General features: G+C 40.1%; 1 protein-coding gene across 1 annotated transcript in view; it reads right to left on the reverse strand.

Moving 5' to 3' along the window:
• Positions 1 to 21,241, reverse strand: part of dnah9l (dynein, axonemal, heavy polypeptide 9 like) — a 45,267-nt gene extending 24,026 nt beyond the window's left edge. Inside the window, exons 1-45 of the mRNA XM_080907839.1 lie at positions 21,140 to 21,241; positions 20,604 to 20,747; positions 20,245 to 20,435; positions 19,200 to 19,395; positions 18,298 to 18,397; positions 17,721 to 17,932; positions 17,390 to 17,623; positions 17,054 to 17,221; positions 16,484 to 16,600; positions 16,165 to 16,302; positions 13,313 to 13,437; positions 12,609 to 12,804; positions 11,968 to 12,072; positions 11,670 to 11,861; positions 11,081 to 11,281; positions 10,619 to 10,954; positions 10,440 to 10,517; positions 10,299 to 10,354; positions 10,101 to 10,221; positions 9,828 to 9,997; positions 9,494 to 9,716; positions 9,291 to 9,407; positions 9,026 to 9,112; positions 8,743 to 8,901; positions 7,485 to 7,568; positions 7,203 to 7,366; positions 6,636 to 6,753; positions 6,248 to 6,370; positions 5,771 to 5,995; positions 5,441 to 5,659; positions 4,980 to 5,147; positions 4,727 to 4,852; positions 4,527 to 4,634; positions 4,303 to 4,434; positions 4,061 to 4,221; positions 3,462 to 3,618; positions 3,199 to 3,344; positions 2,965 to 3,120; positions 2,737 to 2,875; positions 2,269 to 2,361; positions 1,938 to 2,132; positions 1,056 to 1,133; positions 776 to 908; positions 320 to 447; positions 7 to 155 (exon numbers count right to left, since the gene is read on the reverse strand). Of these exons, the coding sequence (XP_080763965.1) occupies positions 7 to 155; positions 320 to 447; positions 776 to 908; positions 1,056 to 1,133; positions 1,938 to 2,132; positions 2,269 to 2,361; positions 2,737 to 2,875; positions 2,965 to 3,120; positions 3,199 to 3,344; positions 3,462 to 3,618; positions 4,061 to 4,221; positions 4,303 to 4,434; positions 4,527 to 4,634; positions 4,727 to 4,852; positions 4,980 to 5,147; positions 5,441 to 5,659; positions 5,771 to 5,995; positions 6,248 to 6,370; positions 6,636 to 6,753; positions 7,203 to 7,366; positions 7,485 to 7,568; positions 8,743 to 8,901; positions 9,026 to 9,112; positions 9,291 to 9,407; positions 9,494 to 9,716; positions 9,828 to 9,997; positions 10,101 to 10,221; positions 10,299 to 10,354; positions 10,440 to 10,517; positions 10,619 to 10,954; positions 11,081 to 11,281; positions 11,670 to 11,861; positions 11,968 to 12,072; positions 12,609 to 12,804; positions 13,313 to 13,437; positions 16,165 to 16,302; positions 16,484 to 16,600; positions 17,054 to 17,221; positions 17,390 to 17,623; positions 17,721 to 17,932; positions 18,298 to 18,397; positions 19,200 to 19,395; positions 20,245 to 20,435; positions 20,604 to 20,633 (6,554 nt within the window). The 5' untranslated portion in view covers positions 20,634 to 20,747; positions 21,140 to 21,241. The remainder of the gene's footprint in view (positions 1 to 6; positions 156 to 319; positions 448 to 775; positions 909 to 1,055; positions 1,134 to 1,937; positions 2,133 to 2,268; positions 2,362 to 2,736; positions 2,876 to 2,964; positions 3,121 to 3,198; positions 3,345 to 3,461; positions 3,619 to 4,060; positions 4,222 to 4,302; positions 4,435 to 4,526; positions 4,635 to 4,726; positions 4,853 to 4,979; positions 5,148 to 5,440; positions 5,660 to 5,770; positions 5,996 to 6,247; positions 6,371 to 6,635; positions 6,754 to 7,202; positions 7,367 to 7,484; positions 7,569 to 8,742; positions 8,902 to 9,025; positions 9,113 to 9,290; positions 9,408 to 9,493; positions 9,717 to 9,827; positions 9,998 to 10,100; positions 10,222 to 10,298; positions 10,355 to 10,439; positions 10,518 to 10,618; positions 10,955 to 11,080; positions 11,282 to 11,669; positions 11,862 to 11,967; positions 12,073 to 12,608; positions 12,805 to 13,312; positions 13,438 to 16,164; positions 16,303 to 16,483; positions 16,601 to 17,053; positions 17,222 to 17,389; positions 17,624 to 17,720; positions 17,933 to 18,297; positions 18,398 to 19,199; positions 19,396 to 20,244; positions 20,436 to 20,603; positions 20,748 to 21,139) is intronic.
• Between the last annotated feature and the right edge of the window lie 986 nt (positions 21,242 to 22,227).

A 22,227-nucleotide genomic window follows, 5' to 3' on the forward strand; every position in this document is an offset into this window, starting at 1 on the left:
TCTTACGAGCTCCAACCCAAGTCCTGTGGGTTGACATAGAGTATTCCTGCCCTTGACACTGTAGCTGGAGTAGCAGCCTTCAGATGAGAGATCTCAAAGAGAAGACGCATGGACGAGGACAAGCCGATCCTCTCGTTACTGGCAAGTGTCAGAACCTGGATGTGGAGGGAAAAGCAGAAGGAGTGGAGCTCAAGCACTGGTTCAAAAATATAAAGTATGCACTAACTTAATGACTGGCATTGGCAGAAATTGATTACTTATTTGGAGACATATTCAAACTCCTGGATGAAAGACAAAAAAACATGTGATGATCTTTTACCTTGTTGTCATCCATAACTGTGTTGAGTGACTCAATCCACATAGGGTCAATATCCCCATCCAGAACAATCCATTTGGGTCCATCATGGCCCACCGAGGCCAGCTCTCTCATGGTAGAGGAGAACAGACCTGTAAAAGGAAACAGTGACATATGGTAAATCCATTTTTACATACTAAACCATCACTGCAGCAAAAAAGGTATTGAATGCAAAATTGTGAAATGAACTGGTAATGAAAATATTGCACACGAAACCTATTTAAACAGGAGTGGGCTGTGAAATAGAAAAAGTGCATTAACTTTCTAATTATTTCTGAGAGGAGGCTTTGGAATAAATTATGGTCTTGGCACCAAAATAAATCAGACTTGACAGCGACCCAAATTCTGGAGGAAAAACTGGTTCTCTTGATCATCATTTATTGCACATTAAATCCTTTGTATAATCCTCCTGCTTCTCACCATCCTTCCACTCTCTGGTAGCAGGGTGCAGGTATCCAAACAGCTCATCTGTGGTAACAGCTTTAGGGTTAATATCATTCCATAAGGGCTTCATCTTCATGTTTGCATAAGTCCTATGAAGGGTCTTCAAGATCTGATAAGTAAACAAGATCATTTATATAAGTAGTTTTAGTTAATATGTTTGGGCATATTTTGGGTATAAGAAGTTGGATCACACAGATATTAAAAAAAACCCAAAAACACATAAACAGTTTTAAAAATGTTCATTAGTTAAGTTAACCTGACTTTTTCCAGTACCCGGGCCACCAACTACAAATACAGAATGTCTAACAGCCAGCAGCTCCTCCAGCTGGGTCACCTGCAAACATGGAATCACATTAATAGTGGGATTTCTGAAAAAAAAAATACTCTAAAATACTGCAAGTTCAATCAGAGAGCTGTCTCACCTTACAATAAAAAAATACAACCAAAATGATTAACAATTAGTTTATGTTACAAACCACAAAGCTTTATATATTGTTCCTCTATTGACCTGTGGGAATTATGCATTTCCCCCAAGTTAAAATTAGCTCAGAACTTTATGAATGTGTTTGTAAAGTGATCTGGCATGTTGATTTCAGATCATCCTTAACTATCATTGCTCATATGCCACTGAAAAAGAAGCAGTTTAACACTTAATTTAATACTTCTATTAGATTTTACAGATTTTTGTCTATTAAATCACTAATTGAATGAACACAATAGGAGGCAACTGATTAGTGTTTATATATTGGAAGCTTTATGAACTGTGTGTCTGTATTTCCTTATTCCCTGCAAAAAACGGAAATACTGCAGGGAAAAATGGAACGAGGAGCAGCCACAGTGAACTGTCAGATGAAGAGCTGCAGGTGACAGACTCCACACCTCCAGCTTCGGGGTAACAGATCCCTTCACTGTGCTCTGTCTGCAGACTCAGGCCATGCACGGTATGAAAACCACATCACGGTTGCTCACAGAATGATGGAAAAAAGGAAAATAATCCTTTGACATTTTTATCATAACAACTGTTTTTCTTTTTCCCACAATTCTGAGAAATCTAAAATTAACGTTTGTTCACCGTTACCACCACTAACGAAAGGTGTTGCCAAATAAACTATACTATATAATAAAAACACAGATGAACCTTAAGTATGAAATTTTCCTCTGGTTGCAGACGCAGCTCACTGACTGACTGGCGAACAGCATTTTCTAGCTTTGGGTCTCTCTTCCTGGGCACATCCAGCTGTGGAAAGAGGTCACTGATCAACCCAAGGAAGATGGGAACATCACTCGTCACGATCTTAGGAAGGTTGAAGTCTCTAAGAGCCCGCATCAACACCTGGTGAGACAATATTGGACGCACAGTTTTGATGAGGCAATTTCTGACAACCTCAAATTTCTGGAAACAACCATGAGAGCTGAAACACTTCAGTGTAAAGAACAGCCCTCATTAGTGATCGCGAAGAGATACACACCTGTTCTTCAGGTCTGCTACGCTCCTCTCTCTTCAGAGATCCAGCCACAACCAGCACTGATTTGATAGCCCGCAAACCCCAATCATAATGATCCTGACAAAATAAGCATTTAAGTGTTTGTTGATGTTATAATAGAAGGACACAAACAGCCAGTTTCAGCTGAGAGCTAGTACTCTACACAGTATAAGCAAAAATAGTTGATATTTTTATTATTTACTATATTCACTACATCACACACAGAGGAACTGGAATATAAATAGGAAGATTATGGTGACTAATCTTCACACCTAAACACAAAACCATAATCTGATGAATAGCACCACCACTACTTTGCATTTTAATAAAAGCTGGACCACACTTCTGATGCGTATAAGAACATTGACAGCGAAATTAAATTCCTCTTCTTCCCTCCGCTCATCAGAAAACCCCCTGAAGAAATAGTCAGACAAATTGTTTGTATGTACGCACTTGTTTGGATAGCAGCTCTTTACAAAGAGTGTAGAGACTGATGAATTTGCGTGCCAGTAGCCGTGCATCTATGAATCCTTCGGCCACCAACATGATCTCACAGATCAGTTCAAAATCTGGGATCACCATCGCACAGGGCCTGAGCATTTAGAAAATTAACCAATAAATAATCATATAATAGCTGCTATTCATTGCACGCTAAAGTCTCCTCTTTGTCTCATATCAGACCTGAATAGAGCCTTGAGGTTCTCTGGGAGCTCTGCTCTTCCAGCATAACCTGGGTTCAAAGTGATGAAGATTCCTACTGTTGGCTTCAGCTCAATCTCCTCCCCCAGAAAATGAAACCTACATACACAGCAACAAATGCATGCTGCTAAATGGATGCTTAGAAAATATATAGAATGGATTAGTAGACAAATGTATAGATGCTACAACATACATGTCATTATTTCCTCATAATACCTCTGTTTTTTGTTGCGTACAGCATCCTGTATAGTCTTGACTTGCACAGCTACCACAGACAGAACGTCCACCGAGATCCGGTTGAATTCATCAAAGCAACCCCACACTCCTGTCTGAGCCAGGCCCTTATAGATGTTACCTATAGACTGGAGGATGAGATGCTATGGCTGAATGGTGGAATAAATATCAATAACAACATAAAAAAAAAGAATAAATGTGACATTAACGGGCACTAGAAGAAACATCTGTGCAGTCCAGGTTACCTTGTAGTCCATCTGTTCAGAGCAGTTGAACACATATACCATGATACCCAGGGAGCGTCCAAGGTCCTTAGTAGTCTCTGTTTTGCCAGTGCCAGCTGGGCCTGATGGAGCACCACTCATAGTCAGATGGAGGGACTGGGTCAGGGTTATGTAACACCTGTCATGGTACGGTTGAGATTTAAATCACAGGAGAAAGAAAGTAATAGATAATTTCGATTCAATGAAGTTGTGCATTTGAAAATAATGTAGATTTAAAGCAACAATGTAATGTATTTGAGTATAGTGGATATTGTGAATAGAAAAAGCAAATATGCAAGATTTTAGTATTTGTGCTTTATTCTAAAATAACAACTATCTCAATCTTTGCACTTACATTTTGCATGGGTGCCTACTATCACGTTCTGCACAGCTTGACTGTAGCATTAAGATGTTTAGTGCTAAAGTAAAGCGGCCTTGTTTTTAGTTGCAAAGCAAGTCTAGTAATTATGCGTGCCCTTACTGTAAGTTTCTCCCTTTAGAATACAAATCATTACTAATGTATGCATTCTGTATACTTTTGCAAAGGTTTGGCTTACGGGAGAACATGTATGTGCACATACCTGTCAGTGAGTGGAGTGATAACCAGTCTGTTTGTATTCCCCAGGTATTCATAGCTAAACTGGAACTGAGCGTCACAGATATTAATGTAACAGTGTCTCATTTCTTCATCCCAGCGATGCCGTAACTGGGACAGCCACGCAAATGCCTGTCCTGATGTCACCTTAGAGACATACAACAGCATCAGGATGGTCTGCTAACTAATGCAAAACTCATTTGAAATAATATCTAATAGTCGCAGTACCTTTTGAGTAATGAGATTGGCGACCACATCTCGAGCATGGACATCAATAGTGCAGACAGTCATAATTTTCTGTCTGTCTCCAGGGGTTAAATCGCCAAGCAGCATGTGGATTAGCAAGTTGAGCTGTGTGATCTAGAAAACCAGAATTCAGCAGACATCACTGACAAATACAATGATGCTACGATCACTTACCAGCCTAATAAAATCTTACATTATGGAAGTACCTGTTTCTTGTTGTAGTCCTTGAGAGCTGTCTCAAATCCTTCCTCCACCCTCTCAAAAGCAATGCCCACATCTGTCGCCCACCACACCTGACTACCAGTCAACCCCACCTGTTGATGGAAGGGAAACAGAGGTGTACAGCAGATAGCTTGCATGTTTATAAAGTTAAAATTGTAAATCTACAGACTTTGCATGAACAGACCTGGGCTGGGTAGTCAAACAGCCACTGGTCTCGGGGTTTGTCCTCATAGGCAGCTACAGCTTCCTGTATCTCCTTTCGAACTGTACAGCGCATGGTGGTTTCTAAAGCACTTAACCAACACTCTGCCTGATTAAAAAAAATAAAAGTGTTTGAAAAAAACTCTAAAATGAATTGCATGCAATATCATATTTTTCAAATAAAACGGTGCTGATGTACTTCCACAAACAGAAACCGCATTTTGTTTTCACAGTACCTGTCCTTCGCAGACACAGGGCTCAGAGAACGAAACATATTCTCCCTCTCGACTGTACATCCCTATCGCAACTGCCTCCCCCTCCTCCCCCCGTCCTTCGGCCCGGTCTGAGTCCTTGAAGCGAAGATCTGCTATATTGTCAAACAGCTTCAGCAAGTGTCGGGTCACCTGGAAAAAAAAATATATGTGTATTCAAAAGACACACAGACTATTTTTGAGTTTGGTTTTATAGGCTATGATGTTAACAAAGCTCTGACGTTAACAGACCCTGATCTCTGATAACAAATCAAAAAGAAAAAAAGATTTCTTTTGCCTTTCATTATTGTGTTTTTCCATTTTCACTTTTTCCACTCCATAACACTGAAATATAGTTGGTATATAAAGTACAGATAACCACAACGTGCTAACAATCTCTTTATAGATTCTTTCTAGAAAAACATGATTAAAATGTAATCTATCACCTGTCTGGGCTGTGTTCCCTTAGACACAATCTCCAGTAGATCGGAGGCAGAGACAAAATAAAATCTGGGGAATGTCAGTCTCTTGGTCTCCAGGTACTCAGCAAGGGCCTTCTCACACAGAGACAGCCTCTGCTGTAAGGTCTCAAGGCTCTCCAGGAAGCCAGGCTTGTTGGTCACATCTACTACATTACTGTTCTGGACCACCTCAGTCATTAAACTCTGATTAAAACAAACAAACAAATCAAAGGAAATAAAGGGAGAAATGCAAAAAGACATGCTAAAAATATGTAGCCAAGCATGGCACTATATGTAGGCAGAGGTATGATTTACCTGAAAGTCAGTGTGTATTCCCTGAAAGCGTTCAGCATCATTGGCCAGCTGGCAGCGGATGTCATGGCTGTTGGTGAAGATGCTGTTAAGATGGGCCCAGGTCCTCTGGACAGACATCCAAGATGAGATGACAAGGTCTGCCACCATCAGCTTCCTCTGCCATCCACTTACTTCTGCCTGGAAATACTCTATGTACTTACTCATCAGGATATTCTGCAGCTGCACCTGAAAAGAAATGAAGCAGTAACTTTAAATGGCAATTTGTACAAAGAAGCCCTGATGAGCTGCTCTTGAAATTGCATGAACATTTTTTAAATTCCCCATTGCCTATGCATTTATATAACTAGTCTTTGAGGAGTCAGTAATAAACCCGAGCCGTTCATACTAAAACTATATTATGGATCGCTGGGGTGTTAATATTGCAATTTGAAAGAATAAAGCAAACTGCATATCACATTCTGCAGCAGGCAGGCACACCTGGTTGTCCTCCAGCGTCTCTATCAGATTCTCATCTGCTTTGAGCAGAGGGGTTCCTGTGCTGGCATGAGTCTCATAGGACAGCGACATAATGCTCCATGTCTGGGTTATCTCTGCCAAAACCTAAAAAACCCAAAGACAGATACTTCACAAAGACGCCTGTCATTTAAAGACAACCAAAAAACAAGCTAACGCGTTCGTTAACATTGGCTCATTCCTATTTGTGTGTCATTATTTGTGAGTTCAGCTTTCTGAATCTGCTCATAAATATCTGTTCTAAGAATATGATGAAAGTCTAGTGAGTGCTTAAGTAATTAAATATTCCATCCATCAATAATCCACTACTACAAGATATATCACACAGTAACTGGTTGGTCTGGTGTCTTACCTTCTCAATGGCCATTTCTTTCACGGCCTTGTCTACTATGTTTTTAACCTCATCCTCCACACGATGAAGTTGCAATTCCAGCAGGTCCCCCAAGGTGGTGCCCTCACCCATCACAAACCTAACCTGAAGATTTAAAAACAAAAGCAGACTATGGGTGTGATCAAATTTCAGATAACTGGGTTCATCAAATCCAGAGAAGTGTCTGCAGAACAATGAGAGCACACTGCATGAAAACTACAGCCAAACGAATGGATTAACCCCCACAGAGTGGCAAGTATAATATACCACGAGTAAAACTGATGAAAAGTTACTGAACAAGAAGAGCACTTGGGGCAGTCCTCTGCCAAGACCAAAGCGCTAACAAATTTAAAGAAAAAAACTGTATGAGGACCAAAATTTAATGGGCTGTTCTCATACACATTCTCCACTCCGCCACCAAGTTTAATGAAATTTGGACTTGTAACTTTTGGATAATCTCATTGACACACAGACAAACAAACAAAATGAAAAATGGCACAGCAGATGGTATGAGAGACTGTGTAGCAGCAGCAGCAGCAGCACAGATACCCTACCCCAGTGGTGTTCATAAGCTGTTGCCAGTGTCTCTCCCTGACAGCTGAGTTTTGCAGCTCGTTGACAGCTCTCAGAGAGGTCAATAGGTTTTTCACTGTTGATTCCAGACCCATATAGACATCCCACACACGCACCTCCTTATCCAGCATTTTCATCTCCTTCAACAGACAACAGACATACTCACAGTTATTGAAAAGGTACTCTTGTTTCAAACATGAAACAGTTAAACTGAATCAAAGTTCAAGTATCTATCCAGAGAAGAGTGCTGTACTGTACTTTAGCAAACCGCCGGAGTTCCATGTCCATCTGCTCAACGTTGATCTCTTTCCATGGAGTCTTTGTCCAATCCTCTATACTGGTCTAGGATTTGCAGGAGATTAAGTGCATCATTTGATTATTTTGCATGCAGTGACTCACTATGGAGACCCTGCCTTGTATTAAAAAAAATAGCATATTTGTATTTACAGCCCCAATTCCAAAAAGGCAGGATGGTGTGTAAAATGTAAATAAAGTGTTTAGAAATTATGCAACACTTTCAGAATAATGTTCCTCAACTTGAAATAATGTTTATTACACGGAAATCCCTTTCTGTGAGTGTAGTTCACTGTGCCATCTACCAACACAGGTTAAAGCTCTGTCATGCAAAGAAGAGGCCACATGTGAGCATGATCCAGAAATGCTGCTGTGATCTATTTTGAGTTTTGTTTTGCGATTCATTCTTTTTGAATTAAAAGATTTTCAGGGTTTTAGTTCTGTATTAGTCCTGACTTCAGTATTTCCTAGTGCCTATGAGTTGTCATTATTTATATTTCTACTTCGTGGTTCTTGATTACGTGAGTACCCTTTTCTGTGCCTGGTCTGCCCTAGTCTCATCTACATGTCGTGTCATCAGTATCTCAGTGTTTTCAACGCTTTCTGTCTCCCTGGTCATGTCTCTCTGGTCTTCCTGGGTTCTACCTGGTTTCCCAATCTCCGTTCCAAGTTAATATGTCTTCCTTCCTATTCCTCATGTTTATGCTTTCCTCTGCCCATAATCTTCTGTTTTATCCTTTTGTCTCCCCAGTCAGTTATGTTTCCATGTATGTTTAGCGCTGGTCCCTGCATCGAGCTCCTGTCTCTGTCTCAGTTTTGCTTCTTGTGTCTCTTTATTTAGATTCTGTTCAGCTGTGTTCACAGGTGTGTTCAATCTGCCTTAATTCCCTTCTGTCTATATACTCTCTGCATCTCTCTCTGTTCTTTGTCGTGTCTACCCTCATGGTGTGTGTAGTCTCTGTCAGTCTCTTTAGTTAGTTTGTTACAGCCCCATCACTGTCCACATTATTTAGCTTTTGATTTCTGTTTTTTTGCCAGCACAATAAAAGCTGTGATATTTAAGAAAGCTGTCCACTCTCTGCCTGCCACACACCTCAGTTCATGACATGAAATGTTTTCTGTGTCCAACAGAGAATAAAATGATATTTGTAAATTTGTAAATCACTGCCTGTTTTTATTTACATATTACACACCATCCCAACTTTCTGGAGTTCAACCGTACCTTTACAAAGACGACCATATCCCATACTGCTTTGACAAGTATGATGTCAGAGCGACACTGCCGCAGCTGCTTGTATTCTGGGAAGCTGACCTCAAACAGATCAGCTGTGTCCTGCAACTTCTTCATTTCCATCTCCATCGTAGCTACGCCTCGATTACACTGCAGGCAATTTTGATATGTTATTTAAATTTTCTTTAATCACACACTGTGTACTACATTTGAAAGAAGTACTGTTAAGATTTCTCTTTTAACAGACACTAAAAGAAATGTGCCCCCTGCTCACCTTATCAATAAGCTTATATGGCTCCTCCACACTGATTTTAAAGATTGACTCTGAACGAAATTGTTCTCTGAACTCATGCTGTTTGACCTAAAGTATGAAATCATAGCAAATTAAGGATTAATGCATATCTGCCTCTACCTTTCTGTCTATCATTTTGCAGACACTGTGTGGGTTTCATATATATAATGCAGGAAAGAGGTTTTATGTGTCAGATATTGAGCTCTTTGCCAGACTGACATCCTACCCCAATCACACAAAGCCTCACCTCAAACCGAACACATTTCCTGCGGATAACTGAAACCTCATTTGACTGTAGTGGTGCCACCTCATGTTTGACCGTGAAGGCAATTTTTCGGACACTTTTCCACTTTTCCGGCAGCTCCTGTGTTGTGTGGGAAAGAAGCACTGATAACTGTACATATCGCCTATGATAAATGAAAAAATGTGTGTTTTTGAATTGGTTCACACTTCTAGCTGTGTGCAGACACTCTCTGGAAGCTGCTGTCCGTAGGTCTTTAGAAGTTCAGCGGTAGACTTGAGCGGTTTGAAGTGCTGTTCGTCGCTGATCTGTCTGTCTCGTATGGCCATGAGGTGCCCCATGATTTTCACAAGGCCTGCATAATCGCCATCTGACACCTTGGTGGAAAGGCCACATGCTGTGTCCTGGACAAACTGGGACAATTCCCTCACACTGTTAAATAGAGAAGAAGGGAGATGAAGTGAGGTTTCAGAGGACTGGCTTTAAAAAATGTCTTTTAAATGATAAAAAAGTTTTATTTATTTTGACTTTTATGTGTCTGACCTCTGGTTCACGTGGTTAAGAAGGTGCTCTTTGAACATCCAGCTCCACTTTTTAATGACATTCATCAGTGTGTGCTTGAAGGGTCTGATATCTAGCTGTAGCCAACCACAAAACACCCTTCGGTCCTCCATTTTGCTCACTCGCACATACAGTGACTCAAACAGATTGATCTGAAATAATGAATAATTCAGTTATTATTGTTGCATTGCTTTCCAAATGTGAGTGAAATAAACCAAGGTTACAGCATAAATGGATCACAAATGTTGAACACACTTGTTCTTTAAAGTTGTCCAGGGTGGGTGGGTTCTTCTTTAGTTCGTAGTCGGCATACAGCTCAGCTTCCTCTGTACTTAATGCATGTCCATAAAGTAGGAACTGTCTCATAAATTCAGACCTGTGAACATATGAGACAAATTATTTCTGTACTTGCTAACAATCAAAACAAATCAGAAACAGCCACACACAGCTGACCTGTCATCAGTCCAGAGGTAGCGGTAGCTAGAAAATGATGCCTGGTACTCCCTGACCTGTAAATAAACACTTTCACAACTATTCGCCTGTAAACTTCATAAAATAATCTTCCACATGTGACCATAAAAAAATGTCACTAACCTTAGCGACAGATGCACGTGCCCGTGAGCGGATTATGTGGCACATGTCTGACAAATCCTCCATTTCATTAATGTCACCCTGCAAGATGGAAAATCAAGATTGCTTATGATAAGGGTCTGTTTACATGGAAATATATGTATGTATATGTATATGCATTTATAATCTAATCTGTGTGGTACCTGGTAGTTACTCAGCTGTTTGTGACTTGCCACTCTAGGAATGAGGGAAGCCATGCTTGTAATGTTGCCCACCATCTTATCCACAATATCATAGAAGTTACCAGTGTGGCTCAAGTCTAATGAAGGGTCAAAGGTCATCTCATTGCTGTTGAGAACCAACTGGACTTCAAACAGAGGTGTAATACGCTGAGCTGCATCTGTATTGTCCATGAGGTACTGCAGAGAGCAGCGTACTGCGCTGGTGAAGCCTGCCAGGATCATCCTGTCAACATACTCAGTATAGGCATGCCACTCACTGCTGTCAAGATCCGTCACACTGAGGAGAGACTGGTTCTCCTGAAAATTATGTGTTGAATGAAAAGTTTAAACACCAAATAAACATACACATGAATATCGGTTGTGTTAACATTTGCAATGTGTGCACAGCATCTCTCCAGCATGGAGATTATACGATGAATATACCTGCAGTAGTTTGTGTATCTGCTCCCCTGTACTAGTAATGAGAGCATGCTGTTTGGAAACACTCTCTTCAATGTCAGCGAAAACGAGGAGAGTAGAATCACGACTCTTTCTGGTAATGAAAGCCCGGCTGCTGAATTTACCCATCAAGGCCTGGATTGCTTCCACATTAGCTTTGCTCTTCTGGACACGACTAGAAATGCTCTGGCGATGGCAAAAAAAAAAAAGGAGCAACAATTACAGGCAATAATTATGTTTCCGGCATCATGTTGCTTTTTGTTTTTCAAGTGCTTGCTGTAGAGTTGAAGCGCTCTGAGATAGGGCTATAATTAAGAAAACTAGCTTGGCCCACACACAGAGGATTCTGGGGTTTCATGCAGACAGGCGACCGCTGGCTTTTTTAAAATAAATCAGCCCAAATGTTGATAGAGACAGTGTTTATTCTACTTAAAAAAGCAAAATCATTTAAATATGCTGCAAAATAGTGTCAACCAACACATGTACAGGAAACTCACCCATTAATGCAGGCACTGCCTTGCATCTTTTTGTTTGCTTTAAGTTCAGTACAACATTTCCTGCATATTTACAGTACCTGTGCCAGGTCTCGTGTACTCTGAATGTAGTCCCATAGGTCATCCTGAGCCCATGTCACTTCCCGGAGGGCCGGATTCAGCTGTCGTCTCATCCCATCCATCTCATCTTTGACCAGTCCCAGCTCTACAGCTAGGATGGTGCTGTGGAGCTGGTTGTACCACTGGGTCACCAAAGTCAGTGTTTGTGTGTACTGCATAATAAAATGCAGCATTAAAACCCCCAACATATTTCTAAAAAACACGCTTTCTAAAGAAAGCTGTCAAGTCCAGAAAACTGCTTGAGGGTTAATGACCTACCATGTGTAGTCTCTCTCGTTTAGAATAGAGATGAAGAGCTGCTTGGGGAATGTTTTGGGTCTTCAGCATGCCCAGATATTTCACTTCTCTTAGCACAGATGCTAACTGTGGAGAGTAACAACAAAAGAAAGTACAATCTGATTTCCATAGATTATAGTACATGATTTTGGAATAGATATCAGTTACCAAACACCTTCTCATATTTTATATTTATGTGTATCCATTGTTTCCTCCCATGGTGATTAATTATACTAGTAAAATATGCTTCATCTGTGTATCAAACTGCTGTTGCTACTTCTGGGGAATGTTTCACAAAGTGAGTTTAGTGGACAAAAATGTGGCTTTATTAACCTTGAGTTGAAAGAAATGCAGACAGAGGCACTAGTTTGAATAATGACTTAGCAGAGAAAAACACTCTATGAGCTCAATTTGATACTAGCAGGTTTTCTTCACAAAACCTTGAATTTCTCTCGATCTCTCTCCTGCAGAGCTTAAAGAAGCAGTCTGACAAGTCATTTCACTTCTGAACTCATACAGTCAAAATGACTGTGACTTTTAGATTTTCACCTTTACTTGCCTCTATGGAATATCTTTTATCTGTTTTTAAAGTCTGTTCAAAAATCAATCGTCTTTGGGCTTACACCAGGACTGAAGTTGACCTGGAAGAAGCCAGTTTCACTATCCAGTGCCAACAGTGGCTCCTTGAGGTGTGTTTCACAGATTTCTTCAAGCCCCTCGGTCCACTCTAAGAACATCTCCTCATCATGCTGGTCCAAAACCTCAAGAACGCGTTCACACCTCTGGAGGACATCTTGTGCCTCTGCACAATCCAGGGGCCTGAAAGAGAGACGGAGAAAGAAAGAGATAATGCAGGAAAAGAATTATATAGCAAGTGAAGTATAAGTCATGTGTATACTGTAAACATTTGGCAGAAACAGTAAAATAAATAAATTCTTGTAATGAATATGCTAAATGCAAAAAGAAAAAGTGTTTATAACCAAAATACACATTTTAGGTGCACATTGTTGGTCAGATGATTAAATACAGGGTACATGAATCTGAAATATTAGTTACAGCTGACTGCTTAAAGCCTTGAATGTTTGATGTTCTTTTTAAATCTTTAAATAATCAATGGACACAAGATATATATTTTTTAAACTTTTTTCGGTTACTGCAAATTATAATAATAACATCAATGGATCTGCTGGGTTTCAAAACCCATGTATGTCAACTGAGGAAGGTAACATTTTATTGATTTAATACCCTTAGTGATTAATAACCAAGTGCTTTGCACCAAAAAATACTCTAAAATCATCCTTATTGTGTTTATTAGGTAGGTTCTTACATGTGGGGCAGCTGGCAGAGGTTACTCCTGTGAGTCAGAATCCGGCTTCGGAGCTCCTGCGACCATTTGAGGTTACCGGCCACTTGAGGCATATTCTTTCCCAGGATCGCAAAACCTGACTGCAGCTGAAACACAAGGTTTCATGCCATTTGGCTGACAGCTTAATCTTTCAAATCACTTTGAGTTAACACTCTCACGCGGAAGTATGTGGACCTCAGTGCCATTTGTGTCATCTCAAATCTTCTGCTGTGGCTACAATTAACATGTAATGCATGCAAACTATTTATGAAGCAGCTGTTACAGCACTATGTTTCCGCTGTAATTAACGACACTGTTCTCGCTGGGTGTAAGAGCAGTGAGCTGTGGATGTTTACATTTCTATGCAAGTGTGCAAAGGCCAGAGGTGTGGACTCGAGTCACATGACTTGGACTCGAGTCAGACTCGAGTCATTAATTTTATGACTTTAGACTTGACTTGAAAAAATGTTCTAAGACTTGTGACTTGACTTGGACTTTTACACCAATGACTTGGGACTTGAATTGGACTTGAACCGGTTTACTTGAAAAGACTTGATATTTTACCCCAAATATAAAATTTAACATGCATATTATATAGAGATTGAAAATGTGACGTCATTCACGGGTAGAACCGCAAAGGATTCTGGGAACTCGTGGCAAGCGGTACTAGCGCACGCAGGCTTTCAATTAAAATCAGTTATACAGCGATAAAAAGAAACACAAAAATGTCAAGAAGCCGTTGTATTATTAACTGCAATAGCCGGTCGCATGACAGCCACGGGAAGCCGACGGGTAAAGAGATCGGTTGTTATCGGATTACGTCGTTGAAGAGAAATTGTTCGAGCCATGTTTCCGAAGTAACAAAGACGCGACTGGATTGCAGCCATTCAAAGATCAAATATAACGTCCCAGAACACTCCAGCTCACAGGTTAGTCTGCTCCAAGCATTTACACGAAGGTCAGTGTTTTTTAGTAGTTAATACGTCATTTTCATTACATAATTGGTGATATAGGTTACAAGCAAGTCTGGCGCTGAACAGAAATTGTCGCGCTATGCTCCTTTATTTATTGTGCATAAATAGTGAATTGTCCTGACACAATATTGCGTTTCGCTTCTGTTATTATGGTACATTGACAAAAACATATACTTTTATTCACAGGATAAAACAGGTTTTTTGTATCACTAATTGCCCAGTACGATTACAGCATACAGTATTATTGTCACTGCTACATTTCTGTGATGCTACCAGAAATTATTTCCACTACTAATTAATTACCCTTGAGCTCAAAGGTCCTATTAATAAACAGTTAAGGAATGTGTATTTATGACGACAATTTGTGAGACTGGTAAACTTATGATACGTACGATGGTCTTTCGTTCTACACGGTGCATTTCAAGGTCCTGCACCCATCCGTCGGTAAACTGTACCTGGGCTTGTTGCAGTGACCTGAAGTTACTAAACTTCATGAGTGTATGCACTCACTCCAAGAACCGTATGATTATAAATATGCATATAAATATGCTACAATGAGATAGCTGACTTCATCTAACTAGCAAATGTTGTCCAGGCTACGTTGGTGATGCAGTTTTTTTTAATGTGTATGATATTTTTGTCATGCGATTTTAAAGCCGGTCCTACAACCGCATCCAAGAATAACATGCAGCTTATCTCAGAACTGTCTGTGAAAATTATTCTTGGAGCTAGGTTTAATTGAGCTGCATTTTAAAGAGGTGCAATTTCACAATTTGTGTATATTTTCTAAGTTCACTATTTTGTCATGTGTTGAGAAAAACACAGATTTTAAAATTACATGGTCTAATATTTACATTTAGCATATAACTGCAACATTATTTTTTCGTTTTTTTTTTTAAAGACTCGAAAGGACTTGAAATTCAAAGTTTCAGACTTGTGACTTGACTCGGACTTTTACACCAGTGACTTGAGACTCGACTCTGACTTGCCTGACATTACTTGAGACTTGACTTGAGACTTGAGGATAAAGACTTGAGACTTACTTGAGACTTGCAAAACAATGACTTGGTCCCACCTCTGGCAAAGGCTCTGTTTACATATTTTTAATAATATTCATATTATTTAAATTAAGCTCCCAGTATACAGGAAATAATAATAATAATGGATTGGATTTATATAGCGCTTTTCAAGGCACCCAAAGCGCTTTACAATGCCACTATTCATTCACTCTCACACTCACACACAATGTATTTCTTAGCAGTGCCATTTATTTTGTGAATACCAGCTGGTGTTAACTTTATGTCTCTCACAGTGTCCTGTGTGTCACAGCACTGTGCTGGGTCCAAAAACTGAAGACACAGAACAATCCCAAATGAAATCTCATCATTTTGTTTTTCCTGTGTGTCAGACAACCTACATTGTAAACATATAAACATACAATAACTGTAAATGAAAACATGTAATAAGTGCACATGTGCTTAAACAAAGATGTCTGGTTATTTGATTAAAAAAATGCCTAATGTGCTTCAGTAATTAAAAATAATAGCCAAGCATTGTAATCTTAATTACAACCCTTGTAATTTTTTAAAAAAAAATTCAGTCTAAAATCTCTTTGGGGCAACTGAAAATCAAATTATGTATGCAGGAAAAACCCAGGTACCCAGAGACATTATAAAACACACTGCTAAGACAAAAATGAAGTGTTTTAAATTGCTAAACTTGATCAAACCGTTAATTAATACACACATAAAACACTCACAACACACACAGACACACGCGTAAAATACGGCAGCTGAATCGTGGCGTATTGTGAAGCAAATGTGTGCGAGTAATTAGGAACATAATTTCAATCTGTCTCACCCCATCTTTGTGTTGATCAAGTATAAACTGGCAGTGGCCTACTTCCTGGCTAAACATGTCCAACAGCACACTGTAATTAGGTGAAAACAGCTGGTGGATTCTGGGTCTCTCAAGCAGGGTGCCAAAAATCTTCAACAGCTAGATGGAACAACAGCAGCTTTGTGACATTTTGTACACTCAAGGCACAAAACATGTACACACCACTAGTTGAAATCCCCCAAAACAACCAAATGATGCTATTATGTTAACTTGCTAAATGTCGTACACTTGCTACTTTAAGTAAACTACTAAATGATTTTTAAAGGAGTAACCGGCCTACCTTAAAGGCTGACTTCAGGTTTTTGGAGTGCTGAAAGGCCAAATTGAGGACAGTTCCCAGCCTTTGGTCAAAATCTTTGTTCTGCTCCAAGAAACACCTATAGTGGTTCACAAAATCCTGAGAAGGCATTAGAGGGGAAATGATGGGTGTTTTGAGAAGCCTTTGTGATTAAAAAGCTTTGATTCAATTTAAATTATTAGACAATTTCATTCCATAAAATTCCTCCTTAGCTCATTTAATCAGTATTGACTGGATTAACACATACTTGAGAGAAATATATTATAACACAGATCAATTTCTGATCGAGTTCCTGTTCTGAGCCACGCTGAAAACTATTGTAAAATATCCAGTAAATTAAATATTGATGCGCTGACTAATAATGACTCCTGCCACTTGTTCTTGTGTGTTGCTTAGCAACTACTCTGCTTTTCTACCTTTCAATTATTGTACTGCTGGGCAGAAAAATAAAATATAATTGTTATTTTTTATTATTTGCCTGTGCCAGCCAATGCCACAATTAAAGAGCAGCGTGATATTAAAAACAACGGCAACTCTCTCAGTAGCTCTCACGTCATTAGTGCAGTCCAAGGGGTCATATTTGCTCTCTCTAAGGGTCCGCCAGCGGTCATGAAACTCCTCACTCATGCTGAAGACCATCTCACTTAAGATTTTCCCTCTGGATCCACCTAATTCAATTTTCTCCAGCTTCAGAAAGTCCAGTGCTGTTGCAAAAAGTTCCTACGAGTGAAATGAGAAAAGACAGTGATGGATCAGCATAATATCGTGGAGCTGAAGTTCAAAAATATGCATTTTCATGCAGATTTACTTGATTAAAAAAATACTCCCTCCTTTATAGGAGTGAGAGATGTTGATTTTTCAATTTTCCTGGAAAACCAAGATACAGACCTCGATCATAAGAAGCCTTTCCATGATGCAATCTGAGCGTTGAAACACAAGTTTCACTGGAAAGTCCCAGAGCTTGATGCTCTGTGAGTGTTTGTAATACTTCGGGATCTGCTCGCGGTAAGTGTGAAACAATTTCTTGAAGGTGCGCAGAACTGAGATGCTTATCTGTACTCTCTCCATCCCTTCCTCAAGCTCCATCTTAAACAACTCTTCAGGGATTAAATAGGCAAAGGCCTGTATTCAGACACAAAGTCGTTACAGAGATAAATTTTTAATTCCTCTTCCTTCGTCTCCTTTTCATCACATGTGCACAGACATGCATCACCTGTACCTTTTCAATGATCAGGTTGCAGAACTCCTGCAGAAGCACCACCATTCGCTGAGGAGTGCAGTAATACTGGGAATGACTCCAGATGAGGCAGAGCGTGTGAAAAAGAGGAGGTAATAGCGCATCCACCTGTGGAAAACTCTTCTCCTCCAAGTTTGTAATCAGTCTCCTTAGAGGGCGTAGATACAGATCTATGTCTTCTGCTTCCAGCACGGCTGTGATAATTACATCCACAAGTATCAGTCGATAACGTGAACATAATGGGGCATTTATGGTGCTCTAAAAGGTGTGATCTCTGATTACATTTATTTAGCACCAGTGTAAACATGATATCTGCACTTCCCATGATTGTTAAGTGAGCATGATGACACAGAAAATGCAATGAAAAGGCAAAGTATAGAAAAAAAAGGTTCTGTTAGGGTAACAATGCTGTAAAATTCTGGGTTCAGTAAGCATAAAGAAAAATTTATGCTTGATCTGTTTCTTAAATTAAACTAAATGGGAGCTGGAGCTGTCATACTCATGTCATGATGACAAAACAAATTAAAGCCTTGATGAATGAGAAGTAATGCTGATCTACCCTCATTGACTTTGACGCAGACGTCCTTGAAGGCAGAGTAGTAACTGCTCTTGACTCTTCTCAGGATCTCCACGATCTGCTCCACTTTGGAGCTGCGGATCTGGAACCAAGGATCTCATATTAACATGCACTGACTTATTATTTCAAGAGTATAATAAATGTACAGGTTTTGTACTACACTGACAACTTTCGTCATTGCTGCCCTCTCTGTTCATCTGTATTGGTGTCAGTGCGCCCCAGGGTGGCTGTGGCTACAATGTAGCTTGCCATCACCAGTGTGTGAATGTGTGTGTGAATGGGTGGATGACTGGATATGTAAAGCGCTTTGGGGTCCTTAGGGACTAGTAAAGCGCTATATAAATACAGGCCATTTACCATTTGACACAGGGACACATCTCAACATTAAGCATCGCATACAATGAATATAAAGTAAAATTTCATTAGTTGTCAGGTTTCCTTCCTGTATATTGTGATTCCACTAGAGCACCCCAGCATTCACAGCTCTTTAAATGGACTGAAACAAGCTGACTCTTTAACCTTCCCTTTAAACGTCCCTTCTGGATGATCATTCTCCAGAAGTCTGCCATTGCTTGTGAGCTGTGCTGTCAGTACTTTAAAGGTGGCTGTACCTGTAGCAGATGACTATATAAAGAAATCCAGGAGGAGCTGATGTCAGCTCCTTGCAGCAATAGAAAATAACAAGTGGAAACTCACTATTCAGAGCAATCTGGAGGCTGAGCTTTGGCTCACGGGGACGACTTTTATATACCTCTACTGTTATTTAACTTTGGACGCATTTAATAAACATTTAACATACATTTAACATACATTACATACATTTTTTTTGTTCTTTTTAAACTAATGAATAACACGAGTCTTATACTTATTTTATAACGTCATACTTGTGACTGGATGCCCAGCAGGTTTTCCCTTTGAGCTGCCCAGAACTGAAGCTCCACGCTGGGGCCTGGGTGGTTTCCCTGAAGCAGCATCATACCAGAGTCTTTCTTCAGCACACTCCATATCTGTCCGGACCACTGCACAATCAGAGTTTCTATAGAGTATAACAAGCCACGGTCCAGTGGCCATCCAGTGTGGCTGAGAGGGACAGAGTGAGAGCAATCAGTCTGGATAAAAATAGAAGTGAGCTACTGAAGCTATACGTACAATACGAACGCTACAAATGAGGTACTGTATATTATTTCTCTAGGACATTGTTAATGCCAACCAGCGTTTACCAGTGCCTTTACGCACTAGTTCTTTAAGAACTAGTGCGTAGTACTAATGTAACTTCTTGTTACATTATTCAATTACCTCTTACTCCATACATTCTTCAAAAGTCTGACAATAGCCAAGTATGTAAACCCTCACTCTTCACTATTAAGCTAATATCAGAAATAAAACGAGTTACTGTAGGACTTTTGCGCTAATGACTTAACTCCACTGCTTAAACTTTGTCAGACTTAGCTGTTTAACTGACGATGCTGTGTTGAAGGCGTTTTCCAAGTTCCTCAAGGTCTCAAGGTAAACTTTAGCTAACATGAAAGAAAAACATTCCGCCACTGTGCAGCAATTTGTCTAAACTTGACTCAAGGAGAAAACAAATATGACAGCTGACCCTGCTTTTTCACTTTCTGAATCCCGTCTTTTGTCTTGTTTCTTGTAAAACACAAGGACGCCCACTTTTCTTGTAATATGTCTGACAAACGGAACATTTTCATTGACGAACTTGACCAGAAAACAGCCTGTTTACCAGGTAAATGCTCCCCATGCCCTGCCCCTTTCCATCCTGAAAAAAGGGCGGCAAATGAAACTTTTACAATTATAAATTATAATTAAAAATAACCGATTAATTCGGAGACACCATTCAAAGCCATCGCAACACTTTAAAAATTCCCAACATTCTCAGCTATAATTTGGCTGTCTGTGTATTGTGACACCACCGACCTTAGCACAATGTCCTGAGGTCGTGCCCTCTCCACGTACAGGGGTAGGGGCAGCAGTGTTCGCCCCTCGGCTCGGCCTCTCAGAGTGACCACCTTGCTCCTCAGCTTCTCCAGGTGCCTGTGGATGTCATCAGACACCACCCTCGGCCAGGACTCGTGGTTGAGACCGTTGGATAGCACACACACCAGCACCTGTATGAAGAGGTGTTCATAAGGTAGCTATACACGCACACAAATTACACAAGGACACGTACACAGAACTTACCAGAAAAACTGTAAACCAGAAAATTTTGCATCCACAGTCAACATATATGAAAATGTGCACTTGTAGACATCCTACACCTGAACACACTACCCAACCTCAGATATGACAACAGGCAGGTGCTCCATTGGGTATCCAGGTACTTCTCCCAGCCTGAACTGGTGTCTGAATCCTTCTCGGGAAATTCTCTTCACGCCCTTCTTTAGGACACACAGCAGCTTGGTCTTCCATGGCGGGGATGTCTTCACAGATGAAAAAACAGTGGGAATGCTTTCAAGAACATTGAAAGCACTAGAAATAAGTAGCGACTTATTTCAGAAAAATGTGTATATTAGATGGAGTGCAGATTACAAACCCAGGAGTTTCTGTTAAACACCTGTGTACCTGTATGCCAGCTTTTGTCACTTATAGGAACTAAATTCACTAAAGATTGTGAAAATATGTGTATCATAACTGTTCCTCTTATGTTTACCTCAGAGATGTTAGTATAAACAGTTTATGCTCTATTAAATATTTATTCAAGACTGGGTGGGGAGATGAAAACAACATTTATAAAAGCAGTTGCCTGAATTTTTCATCACTTTTATCTGTATACATATACATTTATCATTGTCCTTCTGTGCATTTATCTTACTTGAGCATCCCCTGCATGCAGTGTCCCTCCAGGTCCAGTGAAAAGCAGCAGCCTGTTAGTCCAGATGTGGTCCAGAAAATCCAGTATAATCTTCTGGTTCTCATCAGCACCAATGAAGCGGTTCCACTTATCTGTCTTCACTCTCAGCACATAGAAGGCCTGCTCCCGGAGGAAGTCCACTCTCTCATCTGACAAAACCACCCCGGCTTTGAGAGTGGGCTCCTGGGAGGCACGCACTCCCCCAGCCCCTCCGCTGCCTAAACCTCCACTGCTGCTTCTCATGCTGGTGGCTTCAGCCATGAAGCTCTTAGCGGGCAGGAAGGACACAACAATGTGTAGAGGAATGTGAAATAAGAAAAGAGTATCACCAACAGTGAGCTAACAGGTATGTACTTACCAGTCCTTCTTGTCAAATATCTATAACAACCTATGAAGCTATAAACTGGTATTTCCCAGCACATAACATGGATGAGCTCTTTCTACTCAACAAACTTTTCCTTCTCTCTTCTCCAGGTATGAAAAGTGATACACTTCTTGATGGGCAGGTGACGAAGCACTACGGACTGCCTTCATTACCCTGAATGGAGGTGGCCATTTATGTAGCCTGTGTGCCCTGCAATCCTATCCTGTAACCTGAGCCTTCAGAGGAGGCCCAACTGCAACAACTACTCCAGTGCAGGTAATGTTTCACCTTAAATATGCATATATATTGATGTGTGATGAGCTTAATATTATTAAGAAACTCAAATGATGTAATTTATATTATAGGTGTGTCTTAGGGAAACAAAACATACTGTACAGGTTTCCCTAAAGAGTTTCTTATTCTAATAATAAAGCAAAATACAGAGAAAAAATATCCATTCGACTAATTTATCAAAGTACACAGCTTTGTTTACGTCCTCTTTATCTAACCTTTGCAATGTGTATCATTGCCACCTGGGGGCAGTTTGGTACAGTGCTGGCAGCATCCTTCTTTCTGTAATCCAAAGTGACCCTAGCCATGACATCCTATTATATATGTTATGCCATTTGTGTAAAAATGTGGAAAAATGGGACATTTCTCTAACTGTGTTACTTAAAATACCACA

This window comes from Rhamphochromis sp. 'chilingali' (assembly GCF_963969265.1).
Source record: "Rhamphochromis sp. 'chilingali' genome assembly, chromosome: 16".
Taxonomy (NCBI): domain Eukaryota; kingdom Metazoa; phylum Chordata; class Actinopteri; order Cichliformes; family Cichlidae; genus Rhamphochromis; species Rhamphochromis sp. 'chilingali'.